The 14,978-nt window shown below is 65.1% G+C and overlaps 1 protein-coding gene across 7 annotated transcripts; it reads left to right on the top strand.

Annotated features, from left to right (window-relative positions):
* Positions 1-268: 268 nt before the first annotated feature.
* TTLL3 (tubulin tyrosine ligase like 3) lies at positions 269-14,731 on the top strand. 7 transcript variants are annotated; one of them, XM_039547468.1, is made up of 14 exons: positions 269-380; positions 1,689-1,774; positions 2,568-2,669; positions 3,221-3,330; positions 5,634-5,799; positions 6,369-6,430; positions 7,020-7,148; positions 7,431-7,545; positions 8,432-8,566; positions 10,839-11,031; positions 11,115-11,263; positions 11,561-11,862; positions 12,020-12,424; positions 13,067-14,730. In XM_039547468.1, exons 2-14 carry the CDS (start codon positions 1,711-1,713, stop codon positions 13,823-13,825), a joined length of 2,691 nt encoding a protein of 896 aa, XP_039403402.1. In that variant the 5' UTR covers positions 269-380; positions 1,689-1,710; the 3' UTR covers positions 13,826-14,730. The 7 variants fall into 7 exon arrangements, with proteins under 7 accessions (XP_039403402.1, XP_039403401.1, XP_039403403.1 ...); XM_039547467.1 differs by lacking the exon at positions 269-380 and having other exon boundaries at positions 1,297-1,774; XM_039547469.1 differs by lacking the exon at positions 269-380 and having other exon boundaries at positions 1,297-1,774; positions 11,619-11,862; positions 11,989-12,424; positions 13,067-14,723.
* The last annotated feature ends 247 nt before the right edge of the window (positions 14,732-14,978 follow it).

Raw genomic sequence — 14,978 nt, 5'->3', positions numbered from 1 at the left:
GGAAACGAGAGGCCCTGCCTGAGGGGAGGGGAAGGAGCGGCCCTGCCCGTGGGGGGGAGGGAAGGGGTGGCCCTGCCCCGAGTGGGGGTGTTGGGGGAGGGGGAAGGAGAGGCCCTGCCCCGAGTGGGGGTGTTGGAGGAGTGGCCCTGCCCCGAGTGGGGGTGTTGGGGGAGCGGCCCTGCCGGGGGGGGGTGTTGGGGGGCAGGGACCGAGCGGCCCTGGCGGGGGGGGGCAGGCAGCTCCCCCGCCGGGGGCGTTGCGAGCCCCCGCGAACGGGCGAGCTCGGACCCGAGCCCCGCCCTGATGTCACAGGGTCCGGCCCGCCCCGCCTCGCGTCGCCATGGAGACCCCACCACAGCCGGGCGCTCGGGCCGAGCGGGGTAGGGCCCGGCCGGGGTCTGGGGGATTGGGGCGATATGGGGTGGGGAGGCTGTGGGGGTGGGGTCAGGGTGGGCACTGGGGTGATATAGAGAGTGGGGTCTGTGGGGTGGGGCCAGGGTGGGCACTGGGGTGATATAGAGAGTGGGGTCTGTGGGGTGGGGTCAGGGTGGGCATTGGGGTGATATAGAGAGTGGGAGGTCTGTGGGGTGGGGTCAGGGTGGGCACTGGGGTGATATAGAGAGTGGGGTCTGTGGGGCTGGGGTCGGGGTGGGCATTGGGGTGTTATAGAGGCTGGGGGGACCAGGGGGGGTCAGGGTTTGGGGTGGGGATTGGGGTGATATAGAGGATGAGTGGGTCTGTGGGGTCAGGGAGGGCACTGGAGTGATATAGAGTGGGGAGGTCTGTGGGGTGGGGTCAGGGTGGGCACTGGGGTGATATGGAGGGTGGGGGTCTGTGGGGTGGGGTCAGGGTGGGCATTGGGGTGATATAGAGGGTGGGGAGGTCTGTGGGGTGGGGTCAGGGTGGGCACTGGGATGATATGGAGAGTGGGGGGTCTGTGGGGTGGGGTCAGGGTGGGCATTGGGGTGGTATAGAGGCTGGGGACCAGTGGGGTCAGGGTTGGGGGGGGGATTGGGGGTGATAGAGGCTGAGTGGGTCTGTGGGGTCAGGAGGGCACTGGGTGATATAGAGGGTGGGGAGGTCTGTGGGGTGGGGTCAGGGTGGGCATTGGGGTGATATAGAGAGTGGGGAGGTCTGGGGGGGTGGGGTCAGGGTGGGCATTGGGGTGCTCTAGAGGGGGGGGAGGTCTGTGGGGGTGGGGTCGGGGTGGGCACTGGGGTGATATAGAGGCCGGGGGGACCAGTGGGGGTCAGGGTTTGGTGTGGGGATGAGAAGGGCAGGGGTGATAGAGTCAGGGAGATGGAGGTGGGCTGCATGGCCTTGCTGGCTGCCTGGGGCACGGGGGCTGTATTGGCCAGCGTGCGGGCTCCTACTTACTGCCCCCCAGCTCCCCCATGGACCCAATGTGCTCTGTGGTAGTGCCATGGCCAGGGGCTGTCAGGCTGCTGAGCCACCCTGGCTCCACTCTCTTAGGCGGCTTTGCCCCATGCATGACTGGGCTTGGCCTTGGCCTGGGAGCTGGCGCGCCGGGGGTGGTGCCAGGGCTCTGCTGGAAGGGTGTTTGGGTCTCAGGCTGCACAGGGGCCACGTGCAGCCTTGTGGGAGCGTCAGCCCCTCGAGGGACCCTGGCACTTGCTTATGGGGCACAAGGAGGCGCAGCTGCACCACTTGCTCCTTCTCCCTCTGAGGTGGCTGGCTGGGAGCTGAGCCATGCTGGCAGAGCCAGGCCCTGCAAGAGGCTGCACAGAGAGCAACGGGCCGAAAGGATTCCCAGGTGAGGGGAGCGGCGCGAGCCCTGCGGGAGGGGCTGCCTGGGGGCTCTGTGCAGCTCTGGGAAGCAGTGATGATGCCAGCCTGGGAGGCGAATACCCCCTCCCGCCTGCCCAGCAAGGCCCCGAGGGGGGGCTGCCAGAGACGAGCAGCAGTCCCCAAGAGCTCTGCTCAAGGACTGCGAGGCAGTGACTGTGTGGGGCTCAGGACTGCAGGGTTGTTCGGACTCTGCCACCCACTGGCTGTCTGGTCTTGGGCAAAACCCTCACCCCTCTGTGTGCCTCAGTTTCCCCCTCTGAACTCAGTAATGTCTGTCAGGAGCTCTGAGCTGGGTGGGTGGTGCTAGCCAAGTGTAGGGGCATCGATGTCACTCCTCAGCGGAGTCACACAGGAGGTGACAGTCATGTGTTGGGGGGATGGGAAAGGTCTGAGGGAGGTGGAGGTGGGACAGCTGCTCCTGCAGGCCTCTGAGCACTAGCTCGGACAGTCCCAGGGACTGAATGAACTCTGCTAGCTCCTCTGCCCACACTGGGAGCCCATCAGCCGCTGCCCAGTGGGGTAGGGTCAGCCCGAGCCATCTGGGCCTCAGACCAGCCTTAACAGGAGCACAGGACACCCCCCCAGACCGGGAGCTTGGGTGTCCTGTACCCCTCCAGCACCTCCCACAGCGACTGGCTCAGCCAGTGGAGCCTGCTCTGGGCTCCATACTCCATTGCAGGCTCCTCACAGAGGCTCAGCCCTGCCCCCCAGTGCATGAGGGCCTGACCCTGATGTGCTGCTCTCCTGGCTGAATATAGGTGCTGACGTGGAGGGGGATGCTGTCGCGGAGAAGGCAGCTCTGCTCCCTGCCCGCCGCAAGGGCCCTGCTGCCCCCGGCCCCAGGAGGCAGCGGCAGGAAGGTAGGAGCCCTGCAGCTGGTCCCGGCCAGCCCTTCTCTCTGACCTCCCTGCCCCTTTTCTTTGGAGCCCCTGGCTGCCATGGCTAGTCCCTGCAGCAGAGTGACCCCAGGCGTGCAGGGCATGGCCTGGGCCAGCCCAAGGCACGTGGGCTCCCAGTGGAAGCATGCAGGGTCTGGCACCAGGGGAGAGTGTCCCTGGCTCGGTTCCTTTCCCCAGCCCTGGAGTGAACCATTGTCTGACCAAGAGCCCCCAGCCTGTTCTCCCCATGCTGCCCACTGCAGGGGACATGCCTCAGCCCATGACCCCCTATAGCCTGTCCAGGGGCTATTCCTTGGCACATGACCTCCCCAGGGCTGGCAACACAGAGGGGGCCATTGCCCAGCCTCCTGGCTAGTGGCACTGCCAGGGAGCCAACCCCCCTTGGGCCCCCGGAAACAGCAGAAAGAGCAGAGTGCCATGGGCGAGGGCCCCCTGAGGACGGCCTGGCAGGCATGCCCCAGAGCTTGGAGTGGGTCTAGCAGAGCTGGTACTGGGCTGTTCTCCCGTTCCAGGGCTCACAGCTCCTCCGAGCGATGGGCGCACCCGGCGCAGCAGTGGCTGCTACCCTCTCAACCCAGAGCGCCTCAAGCAGAGCAGGCTGTACGTGGAAAGAGCCGTCAAGGTGAGGGGCTGTCCACTCCGCCCCGCCTGCAGCCCAGCTTCTACCCCGGAGCCCCCACTTCCCCCCCACACCCTGCCTGCCCCTCCCTGGCTTCCCCCCCACGCCCTGCCTGCCCCTTCCCTGCCTCCCCCTGGTCCTGCCTGCCGCTCCCTTCCCACCAGCCCTGCTTGGCCCTCCCCTGGGCCCTACCCAGGGCTGCCCGGGGGTGGGGGGGGCAAATGGGTCAATTTGCCCTGGGCCCCGTAAAGGGCCCCGCCTCCGCCTTCCCCCATCACCTCAGCGTGCCGCGTCAGGAGTGGCCCTGGACAGCACTGCTGCGGCAGGACCTGAGCTTCTCCCACTGAGACAGAGCCCCGTGGTAAGGGAGTGGGGCTGCAAGCTCTGGTCCCACTGGAACCACACCGCTGCAGCGCTGTCCAGGGGCCAGGGCAGCTCCTGGACGCGGCGCGCTGAGGCTCCGAGAGAGGGGAGAGGCAGCGGTAACCCAGGAGCGGCCCTGGACAGCACTGCTGGGGGCAGTCAGGGGACAGGGAACAGAGGGTTGGATCGTGGGCATTGCGGGAGTCTGTCAGGACTTGGGGCGGGGGGATAGGGGTCTGGGCAGTCAGGGGAAGAGGGAGTTGGTGGGGGGTGGGGTCCCGGGGTGGGGGGTGGGAGAGCGGTGAGGGGACAAGGAGCAGGATGGGTCAGGGATTCTGAGGGGGGCAGTCACGGGGCAGGAAGTAGGTGGGGGTCAGATAGGGGGCGGGGCCAGGCTGTTTGGGGAGGCACAGCCTTCCCTACCCTAAAGCTCATTTAGCAGTTTGAGGCTTGCAGACAGCTATTTAACACAAAGAGCCAAGCTGTTATCTTTTCCCTTAGGGCTACCATCCCTTTCACTTCTCAATGCCAAATGATAGTCTATATTTAATTTCAGTGCCATAGGGAGATTCATGTCAGGGGCGGGTAGCTTCATTTCAAATTAGCCACTTTAGATTAACAGTGAGAGAGCCAAGAGAGCCATGGAGGAGGGATCACATGAGAAGGGCAATATCCTACACCACCTACCTCCTTCCCAACCCTACCAAGGGAGACCCCCCTCCCCTGCATTCCCCGAGGCTCCTGAGGGGTTAATTCAGTGGTTCTCAAACTTTTGTACTGGTGACCCTTTCACATAGCAAACCTCTGAGTGCAACCCCTGCTTATAAATTAAAAACACTTTTTTTATATATTTAACACTATTATAAATGCTGGAGGCAAAGTGGGGTTTGAGGTGGAGGCTGACAGCCCGCGACTCCCAGTAATAACCTTGTGACCCCCTGAGGGGTCCCGACCCCCAGTTTGAGAACCCCTGGGTTAATTTAATTTTAGCACCCTGTGTCCATTCACATGCATATGCTATTTTGAGCATGTTAGTTTTCACAACATAGGCTCATCCCAGATTCTGGAACAAGCTCAAATGCTCAGTTCGTGGAGTATGTACATAAGTTATACTAAAGACAAACCCACAGTAACCGTCTCCAGTTTGTGAGGGACCCCATGGAGCCAGTCTCTAGGAAACAGATACATTAATGGAGGTTAAGTCCATTAATGGCTATTGGCCAGGATGGGTAAGGAATGGTGTCCCTAGCCTCTGTTTGTCAGAGGGTGGAGATGGATGGCAGGAGCGAGATCACTTGATCATTGCCTGTTAGGTTCACTCCCTCTGGGGCACTTGGCATTGGCCACTGTCGGTAGACAGGATACTGAGCTGGATGGACCTTTGGTCTGACCTAGTATGGCTGTTCTTATGTTCTAATCAAAAGCAACCAAAGTTATGGAGACAGATATGAGTCAAGGAAGCCAGCAGAGTATCAGAAACCTGGAAAAATCTCTGACTGGATGGGCTCAGGCGTTTGGTCACAAGCTGAGGTGGTTCAAAAGTTTTGGATTTTTTTTTAAGCAGAATTTTTTTATTGTTTCTTTAAACAATCAAACACAGCAAGCAGCAAATATTTGGCCCCACACTTCTGAAACCCCAAACCATGTTCAAGTTTTGGCAGACTAATTTCAGCTTTTCAATTAAAAAAACCACAACAAATTTTGAAAGAAAGCACACATTGTCCATGATATTTTCTGCTTTTAAAAAACCTCTAATTTTTGATCCAAAAAAAGTTTTGACGAAAAATATTTGTCCAACCCTTTTAATGAGCTTTAGTGCCTTTTAGCATTGGCTGATGCTGAGAACCAGTGATACCTTGTAAAGGTGACTTGAAAAGAAGTCCAGGGCCCAGCTGCGCCTTGGGTTCCTGTTGCATGGAGCATTCAGCTCCCTTCCCCCGCAGCAAAGGAAGATCTTCATGCTGCATGGCCCGTACCCTGTGATCCGGAGACTGCTGCGCAGCCGGGGCTGGGTGGAGAAGAAGGCCCCCAAGGCGGCACACAGATGGGAACGAGTGCCCGAGGGCGAGGAGGATGGGGAGGGGGACGACAGCGACGGAGCCGAGGAGGGTGAGAGCTGGGCACGTGGGGGAGCCCTTTGTCAGCAGATCTTTTCTTTGCCAGTGCCAAGGCTCTCCTGCTGCTCCTGCCATGGGCTCTCCAGGGCAGGTCCCTGCTCAGGCCTGGGACTTGCTGGGGGCAGCAAGCTCAGGGGAGCATAGCCGAGAAGGAGGGACAGCCTGGGCCCTGGCCCCAGGAGACTGTTGGGGAACCGCGATGCCTTGTTGTGGGGTGGCTCCAGATACTGAGATATGCTTGTCCCAGTCCCGGGAGTGCCCCAGCCCCGCCAGGCCCCCCCAGCCCAGTCCCTGGGAGCTCCCCAGCCCCGCCACATTCCCCCATCCCAGTCCCTGGGAGCGTCCCAGCCCTGCCAGGTCCCCCCAATCCCAGTCCCTGAGAAGCCCCCCCAGCCCTGCCAGGTCCCCCCATCTTGGTCCCCAGCGAGCGCCCCAGCGCTGCCAGGGCCCCAGGAGTGTGTGCGTCCCAAGATCAGAATGCTCAGCAGCTTGGGCCCTCGGGTGCTGTGCCCGGGGCAGTGGTGCTCTGGCCTCCCTCTGGCTCTTGCTCTTCTTCCCCAGACGAGGAGGGTGAGGAAGAGGAGGAGCAGGATGATGACCCTGATGGCACCTACGACCTCATGGTTAGTTTGGGGGTGGAGGAGCCCAGGCCACCCCATCTCCCTGCACCCTCTGGCACAGGGGCAAGATCGGCCTCACAGGAGCATCGACACAGAATTGCCTGAGGAGAGTAGTGTGTTCAGGCCAGGGCAGAGCATGGGGGTGGGGTGGGGGACGTTCAGGCTGGGGCGAAGTGCGGGGGTGGGGCAGGGTGGGGGACATTCAGCCAGGGGTGGAGCAGGGTGGAGGGACATTTCAGGCTGGGATGGAGTGCAGGGGTGGGGTGGGGGTGGGTGTTCAGGCCAGGCAGAGCATGGGGGTGGGCGGGGGGGGGGGCGGCTCCTCGGAGCTGGCTGCCCAAGCAGGCTGGCGCTGGGTACTGCTGGACCCTTGGCCATGGGAGTTGAAGGCCGGCACATCCAGTGGCTGGGCCGTAGGCTGCGCTGCCCCGTCCGTCGCAGACAGCTGCTGGGCATGGCCTGGGCCTGTCTGCACCATGGAGGCGCTGGGTGCCCCAGTGTTCGGCCCGCTGAGAAAGCCTAGGCAGGGCAGACCCATCCGGGCACCCTGGGCTTCCCTGGCCCCTCACACCAGCCCCTCTCCCGTGGGCAGTCGCGGCTGGTTCGCAACCAGATGCCCTATTTCATCTGGACTAACCGGCGAGATGCCATTGACTGCCGCTTCCTGCGCAAGGAGCAGGTGATGAACCACTACGCCAAGGCGGGCTCCTTCACCACCAAGGTGAGCGCAGGGTGGCCAGCCTGGGGGTCCCTACCACTAACCTTGCTGGGGGAGGCAGGGCATGGGGCTGGGGCCTGCACAGGGAGAGGGTGCACACATGGCCCTGGGGGCGGGGGGCTTGTCCATGGCCCCGTGCAGGGACGGGGGGGCACACATGGCCCTGGGTGGGCAAGGAGTGGGGGGGCATGGCCCCATGGGTCTGAGACCCTGCGCTGCATGCAGGGGTCGGTCCCCAGGCGTGAGGGCCCAGGAGGACCAAGCTGAAGCTCCATTTTCTCTCAGGTGGGGCTGTGTCTGAACCTGCGGAACCTGCCTTGGTTCGACCAGGCCGATGCCGACACCTTCTTCCCCCGCTGCTACCGGCTGGGTGCTGAGGATGAGAAGCATGCCTTCATCGGTGAGCGCTGCTGTGCGTTGGGGGGCACATTGCCCCAGGGAGGGGCAGCTCCCAGCTGGCCCCGGGGAGGCCGAGGGCTGTCCTGGATGATGGGGGGACTTCCAGCTGGCCCCAGGAGAGGCCAAGGGCTGTCCTGGGTGATGGGGGGGCTCCCAGCTGGCCCCGGGGATGCCGAGGGCTGTCCTGGGTGATGGGGGGGCTCCCAGCTGGCCCCGGGGATGCCGAGGGCTGTCCCAGGTGATGGGGGAGCTCCCAGCTGGCCCCGGGGAGGCCGAGGGCTGTCCTGGATGATGGGGGGACTTCCAGCTGGCCCCAGGAGAGGCCAAGGGCTGTCCCGGGTGATGGGGGAGCTCCCAGCTGGCCCCAGGGTAGTCCGAGGGCTGTCCCGGGTGATGGGGGGGCTCCCAGCTGGCCCCGGGGAGGCCGAGGGCTGTCCCGGGTGATGGGGGGGCTCCCAGCTGGCCCCGGGGAGGCCGAGGGCTGTCCCGGGTGATGGGGGGGCTCCCAGCTGGCCCCAGGGTAGTCCGAGGGCTGTGCCAGGTGATGGGGGGCTCCCAGCTGGCCCCGGGGAGGCCGAGGGCTGTCCCGGGTGATGGGGGGGCTCCCAGCTGGCCCCGGGGAGGCCGAGGGCTGTCCCGGGTGATGGGGGAGCTCCCAGCTGGCCCCAGGGTAGTCCGAGGGCTGTGCCAGGTGATGGGAGGGGGGGCTCCCGGAGGTCAGGAGCTCCCCACCTTCCCCAAGGGGCCCATTCAGAAAATTGAGCCATCTCCCTGAAAATCCAGTCTCCTTTGCCCCGACTTAGTGCCCCCCCAGCATTAGCACTCCCCATGGCCCCACCTTGCTGTGGAGCCTGGCCACCCAGCGGTGGTGACACCATCTCTTGCAGAGGATTTCTGGCTCACTGCTGCCCGGAGCATCCTCAAAGTGGTGGTGAAAAAGTACTGGAGCTCAGCTGCCCGGGGGGCTGGGGCAGCGGCGGCTTCCGGCGCACAGGGGCCCGTGAAGGCCGGCGAGTCCGCAGGTAGGTGCTGGGCAGAAGAGCTGAGTGCACGGGTGATGAGCGGGTCATGGCCCCACTGCTGAAGCGGCCTGCTTTACTCTCTGCGGCAGAGGGTGACACCCCGCCCAGCCTCTGGGGAGACAGCCCGGCTCCTTCCCTCTCCTCTGGGTTACACCATCCCCATCCCACCCCACCCCCGAGTGCCGCCGGTTCCCCCACCGTCCCCACCATCCCACCCCACCCCCGAGTGCCACCGGTTCTCCCACCATCCCCATCCCACCCCACCCCCGAGTGCCACCGGTTCTCCCACCATCCCCATCCCACCCCACCCCCCGAGTGCCGCCGGTTCCCCCACCGTCCCCACCATCCCACCCCACCCCCCGAGTGCCACCGGTTCTCCCACCATCCCCATCCCACCCCACCCCCAAGTGCCGCCAGTTCCCCACCGTCCCCACCACCCCACCCCACCCCGAATGCCGCCAGTTCCCCACCGTGCCCACCATCCCCACTGCCACTGCTTCCCCACCATCCCCACCATCCCACCCCACCCCCCGAGTGCCGCCAGGTCCCCCACCGTGCCCACCATCCCCACTGCCTCTGCTTCCCCCACCATCCCCACCATCCCACCCCACCCCCCGAGTACCGCCGGTTTCCCCACCGTCCCCACCATCCCACCCCACCCCGAGTGCCGCCAGTTCCCCACCGTGCCCACCATCCCCACTGCCACCGCTTCCCCACCATCCCACCCCACCTCCCGAGTGCCGCCAGTTTCCCCACCATGCCCACTAGCACCCCTATTGCCACCGGTTCACCCACTGGGCCCACCATCACCACCATCCCCTGTCGCCAGTTCCCCACCGTCCCCACCCCTCAGTGCCGCCAGTTCCCCACCATCCCCACCACCACCGGTTCCCCACTGTGCCCACCCCCGCCGCCGTTCCCCACCTCCACTGCCGCGGATCCCCACCATCCCCCAAGACCCCTACTGCCACCAGTTTCCCCACTGTCCGCACCACCACCACCATCCCCCCACGGTTCCCCACCGTTCCCACCCCACCCCTACTGCCACCGGTTCCCCACCATCATCCCCTCTGCCGCGGTTCCCCACCGTGCCCACCCCACCCCTATTGCCGCCGGTTCCCCACCATCATCCCCTCTGCCGCTGGTTCCCCCACCGTGCCCACCACCACCATCCTCACTGCAGCCGGTTCTCCCACCATCCCCCAACCACCCCTACTGCCACTGGTTCCCCACCATGCCCGGTTTCCCCACCATGCCCACCCCGCCAATGCCTCCAGTTCCCCACCGTCCCCACCATCACCCGCACTGCCACCAGTTCACCCACCACCCCCCCCCGTTCCCCCATCGCACCCACCCCACCCCCACTGCCACCGGTTCCTCCACCGTCCCCACCATCCCCACTGCCTCCAGTTCCCCACCGTCCCCACCATCACCCCACTGCCACTGGTTCCCCACAATCACCCCACTGCCACCGGTTCACCCACCACCACCACCAGTTCCCCATCGTACCCACCCCACCGCCGCCAGTTCCACCACACCCCCCACTGCCACCGGGTCCCCACCGTCCCCACTGCCACCGGTTCCCCCACCGTGCCCACCCCCATGCCTCTAGTTCCCCACCGGCCCCACCAACACCCCCACTGCCACCAGTTCACCCACCACCACCGCCGGTTCCCCCACCGTGCCCACCCCACCCAATGCCGCCGGTTCCCCTACCATCCCCACCACCATCCCCACTGCTGCTGGTTCCCCCACCATCCCCACCTGAGAGCATCTGTCACAGCAGCTGTGACCTTCCCTGTGGGAGCTGCACAGTTAGATCAGGCTGAGCTGCCAGGACTCTGAGCGCTGCCTCCGCCTGGCAGGAGTGGGGCTTGGTGGGCCTGTCAGAGGGAGTGGGCTGTGCAGGGGGCCTGGGCTGTGAGAGCACCAGGGCAAGTCCTGAGGGGGCCAGGCCCCAGGGTAGCTCGCTGACCCCACGCTGGCAGAGCCCAGCCCATGTAGGTGGCTAGGGACACCCCCCCCCCCCCCGTGGCTCCCAGCTGTGCTGTCAGCACCTGTGGCCAGAGGTGAGTGGGACGCAGGCAGGAGAGCGGAGTTATGTGCTGGAGCATGGCGGAAAGGCAGTGCAGACCCCACGGGAGGGAGATGCTCTGCTGGCATCTCCCCTGCCCCCCAGGCAGAATGTGCCCCAGGGCAGCGCCCGCCCACCCGATGCACCCTCTGTGTGATGCCATGAGCCCTGCCAGCTGGCTTGCTCTCTCCCATTCAGAGTCCCTGAGAGGGACTGGCAGAAAGAAGGCCAGCCCCCTGCCACCGCAGCTCATCGAGACAGCCCTGCAGGCCTGCGAGGAGCACCTGAGCAGCCTGACGCACCAGGATATCGACAGGGAGCCCGAGTCCCCTCTGTGCATGATGGGGGCCCGCCGGGGGGACTTCCTGCGCACCTACTATCAGGTGATTCAGTAAGTGCTGCGGGGCGGGGCTCGGGGGAGGGAGAGAGCGGGAGCACCCCTGCCCTGCTCTGAGCTGGGCTGTCTGACTGCAGCGAAGGGGCACTCCTGGAGCAGCTGGGCTCCCATGTCGAACGGTGCGAGCACGTCCTGCAGCGCCTGGCCGAGGTGCTCCCACAGCTGGAGATGGAGGGGGACCGCAATATCTGGATTGTGAAGCCAGGCGCCAAGTCACGGGGCAGAGGTAAGGCCCAGTCCTGCTGCCGTGGGGAATGGGGACGGTCCCGCCGGAGATCCTGGGGCCTGCCTGGCCGAAGCCAGAAACCCCGATCTCACTTGTATGTGGCTGCGGGGGGCAAGGGAGCCTGGCACTTAGACACTGGCCAACCCCGAACCAATCCCCCCAGCCTCCCCTCTGCCTGCAGAGTCCGTGGGGCAGCCCTGTGCTTTGCTGTGGGTGCTGCTCACTCTCTGGGGGAGGCTCCGGGCTCTGTTTGCCCCTGGCTGCAGCCTGTGCTGTTCTAGCTGGGTCTCTGTGCAATCTGGGGCAGCCCCACGCCCCACATGCTGCATGCCATGAGGCTGCTGGGCGCCCCCAGGAATCACCTGCATGGACCGCCTGGAGGAGATGCTGAAGCTGGTGGATTGCGACCCCATGATCGTGAAGGATGGCAAGTGGGTGGTGCAGAAATACATCGAGAGACCCCTGCTCATCCACGGCACCAAGTTCGACCTGCGGCAGTGGTTCCTGGTGACGGACTGGAACCCGCTCACCATCTGGTTCTACCGAGACAGCTACCTCCGCTTCTGCACGCAGCCCTTCTCCCTGCACAACCTGGACACGTGAGTGCCTGGGGGAAGGGGCTGCACCTCCCCAGCCCCTGCTCCCCAGCCCTGGGTGCCAGGGCGAGGCCCCAGGCGGGGGCAGCATGCAGCTGCAGGCACTGAGCCCCTTTCTCTCGGTCCCAGCTCCATCCACCTGTGCAATAACTCCATCCAGAGGCACTACGAGAACTCGCTGAGCCGCCACCCCCAGCTGCCCCCTGACAACATGTGGTCATCGCAGCAGTTCCAGGCCCACCTGCAGCAGGCGGGGGCGGAAGGCGCCTGGCAGGAGGTGATCGTCCCGGGCATGAAGGCAGCCATCATCCACACCATGCAGACCTCCCAGGATGTGGTGGAGTTCCGCAAGAGCAGCTTTGAGCTATACGGGGCAGACTTCATGTTCGGGGAGAATTGCCAGCCCTGGCTGATTGAGATCAACGCCAGCCCCACCATGGCGGCATCCACGGCCGTGACCAGCCGGCTGTGCGCCAGCGTTCAGGACGACACACTCCGTGTGGTCATTGACCGCAAGCACGACCGCAGCTGCCACACGGGGGCCTTTGAGCTCATCTACAAGCAGGTGAGTCCCCCGTAGCCCTGCATGGGGAGAGCACCCAGGGGAATCCCAGCCCCAAATGGACCAGCTGAGCTGCGAGGGGACCCAGAGAGCACCCAGGGGGAGGCCAGCCCCAGGGCCAGGGGCAGCAGTGCCACTGAGCATAGGCCCAGGCAGGGGCTGGCTTGGCCCCAATGTGGTTGTGGGGACTGGTGCGGGGCTCAGTAGGGGGCACTCTCTGCTTGGGATCAGTGCTGCCCCATGGGCACTAGAGGGTCCTGTGCTGCTGCAGGGACCTAGTTACAAGGGAACCAGCCCTGAGTCCTACCCACCCGTGGCCCCCACACAGTGCAGACCGAGCCCTGTTGCCTGACCTCACCCCACCAGGGGAGCCCCCAGAATGTCCTTTCAGCCACAGGGGCCCTGTGCAACTTGTCACTGCCTGCCCAGGCTGTGCACAGCGGCCACACGCCACCCCCCTACTGGGGGCTTTCCCTGCCCCTTCCCAGAGTGGGACAGCATCTAACAGCCACCCAGGGGCCCTGAACTAATCCAAGGCAGCAGCCCAGTCCAGCCGGGCTCCCAGACCCAGGTCCCTGCAGACACTCCTAGCCCAGGCAGGGCTGCGGGGCTCTGCGCTGAGCACTCTCCTGCCTTCTCCCGCAGGCGGCTGTCGACGTGCCCCAATACGTAGGCATAAGCCTTTTGGTGGAAGGATCCACTGTCAAAAAACCACGGCCTCCAAACCACAGACTCTCCCCCGGTGCCAGCCCCAGGACGGGCCCCAGCGTGCCCAGCTGCCCGCAGCACTCCCAAGCACTCCCACAGAGCTCCCCTCGTGGGCCCAGGCCCCCTGCGCCAGTCAGCGGCAAGGAGAACAGAGCCAGGGAGCTGGGGGCACCCAACAGGGCCTCTGCTGCAGCTGGCACCCGGCTGAAGCTGCCCAGCAAGGTGCGAGCAGAGCCAGGCAAGAGGCTGCTGGAGCTGCACAGCACAGCCACCTCCCCGCTGGGGGACAAGCTGGTGCCGCTGGGCCAGCCCCGGTTCTGTCCCAAGTGCAGCTCCCAGGTGCCAGGCCCCAGCCCCAGGGCACCCCCACGGCTGCAGCTCAGCAAGGCCACCGGCCCGAAGGGGCAGCTGCACATGCGGGACTTACGCACCTTCCAGCTGGGCTGTGGGCATGCGGCTGCCCCTACTCACCCCCCTGCCTGTTCTCCAGGGAAGCCCAGTGTGCCAGAGCACCAGTGGGGACAGGCTCAGGCTGCGCTGCGGGAGCGGCCCCCAGCCCCTCCTGCCAGGCCTGGCCAGCAGTGTGCCAGGGGCTGGCTACACAGGGCCCCCCACCTAGCCTCCGCCCCGGAGCTTGGGGCCTTGCACACGGCCGCGGGCAGAAGGAAGCAGAAGAGAGACAGGATGTGCAGGTGATGGAGGGAGCTGCCCCTGGGGCTGCTGGCAGCAGTGAGGGAGTCATGCCAGGGGCTGGTGCCCTCCAATAAAGGGATCAAGAGAAGGAGCTGGAGTTCGTGATGTGGGCAGGAAATGCAACCTGGTGCTGCCTTCACCCGGGGGGGGCAGCTGGCAGGGCTAGGGGAGGGGGCCCTGGGGCCAGCTGCAGGCAGCACAGGTCCCACATCTCAAATGAGCCCCAGCCCAGGGGGCAGCCCCCCTTTCCCCTTGCCTTTGGCACACAGGGTTGCTGCTTGGTTTCTCTGGCCTGTCTCTCCTTCCCACATCTGCCCAGCTCCACAGCTAGTGCAGCACTCTCCCCTGTGCTGGGGGGCGGGGGGCAGAGCTGGGCACCACCCTGGACAGAGGGCCAGGAGCTGGCACTGCCCTGGCAGAAGCGGTGAACAGGCCCTGAGGCAACAGGTTTCAGGGCATAGAATAGGGAGCAAGGCCTGTGGCCCAGCTGAACAGGGCTAGGCCCTGGGGGTGGACTGGCCAGACCCAGCCAGTGCCCCCCACTTTGGGCCTTGCCCCTGCCTATTTCTCTTTCCTTCCCAGGCCCCCCAGAGACGCACAGGCTCCCAGGCCTCTGCTGCTGTGCTGGAAACCCCTGGGCGGGTTTGCACCTGCTCAGTGGCTGGTCCCACCCTGGGAGCAAGGCAGCCACCTCCAGCAGTGAACCCGAGTGCCCTCCTCACCTGCTCTGAGGCCAGGACTGGCCTTAGCTGGGGCCCCACAGCAGCAAGGGGCACTGGGGGTTGCCCCATTCTGTTGGACTGGGCCTGTGAAACCATCCGGGAGGGGGGGCTGGGAGCACATCTGAGGGCACCTGGCACTGCAGAAGGCGGAGGAGCCCCCCCAGGGACCCCACCCAGAGAGTGGAGAGGGGGCAGGGCTGTGAAGGAGCAGGGTGGGGGGAGGATGCCCTGAGACCATGGTGTAAGCAGGGGAGGGGGGGGGGGCTGGATGTGGTTTCCATCATATCCAGGGTTTGCAGTTTGGCGCCATAGCTCAGCGCCCCTGCAAGCAGCCAGCCTGACACTGGTGGGAGGGGAACATGGTACAGCACCGCATGGAGTGCAGTGGAGACAGGCCAGGACCTGCCCCCTGATTCCTTCACTGCAAGCTGCCC

This window comes from Mauremys reevesii, linkage group 7, assembly GCF_016161935.1.
Source record: "Mauremys reevesii isolate NIE-2019 linkage group 7, ASM1616193v1, whole genome shotgun sequence".
Taxonomy (NCBI): domain Eukaryota; kingdom Metazoa; phylum Chordata; order Testudines; family Geoemydidae; genus Mauremys; species Mauremys reevesii.
The sequence above is the reverse complement of the archived record's forward strand: the minus strand, read 5'-3'. Positions and strand labels throughout refer to the sequence as shown.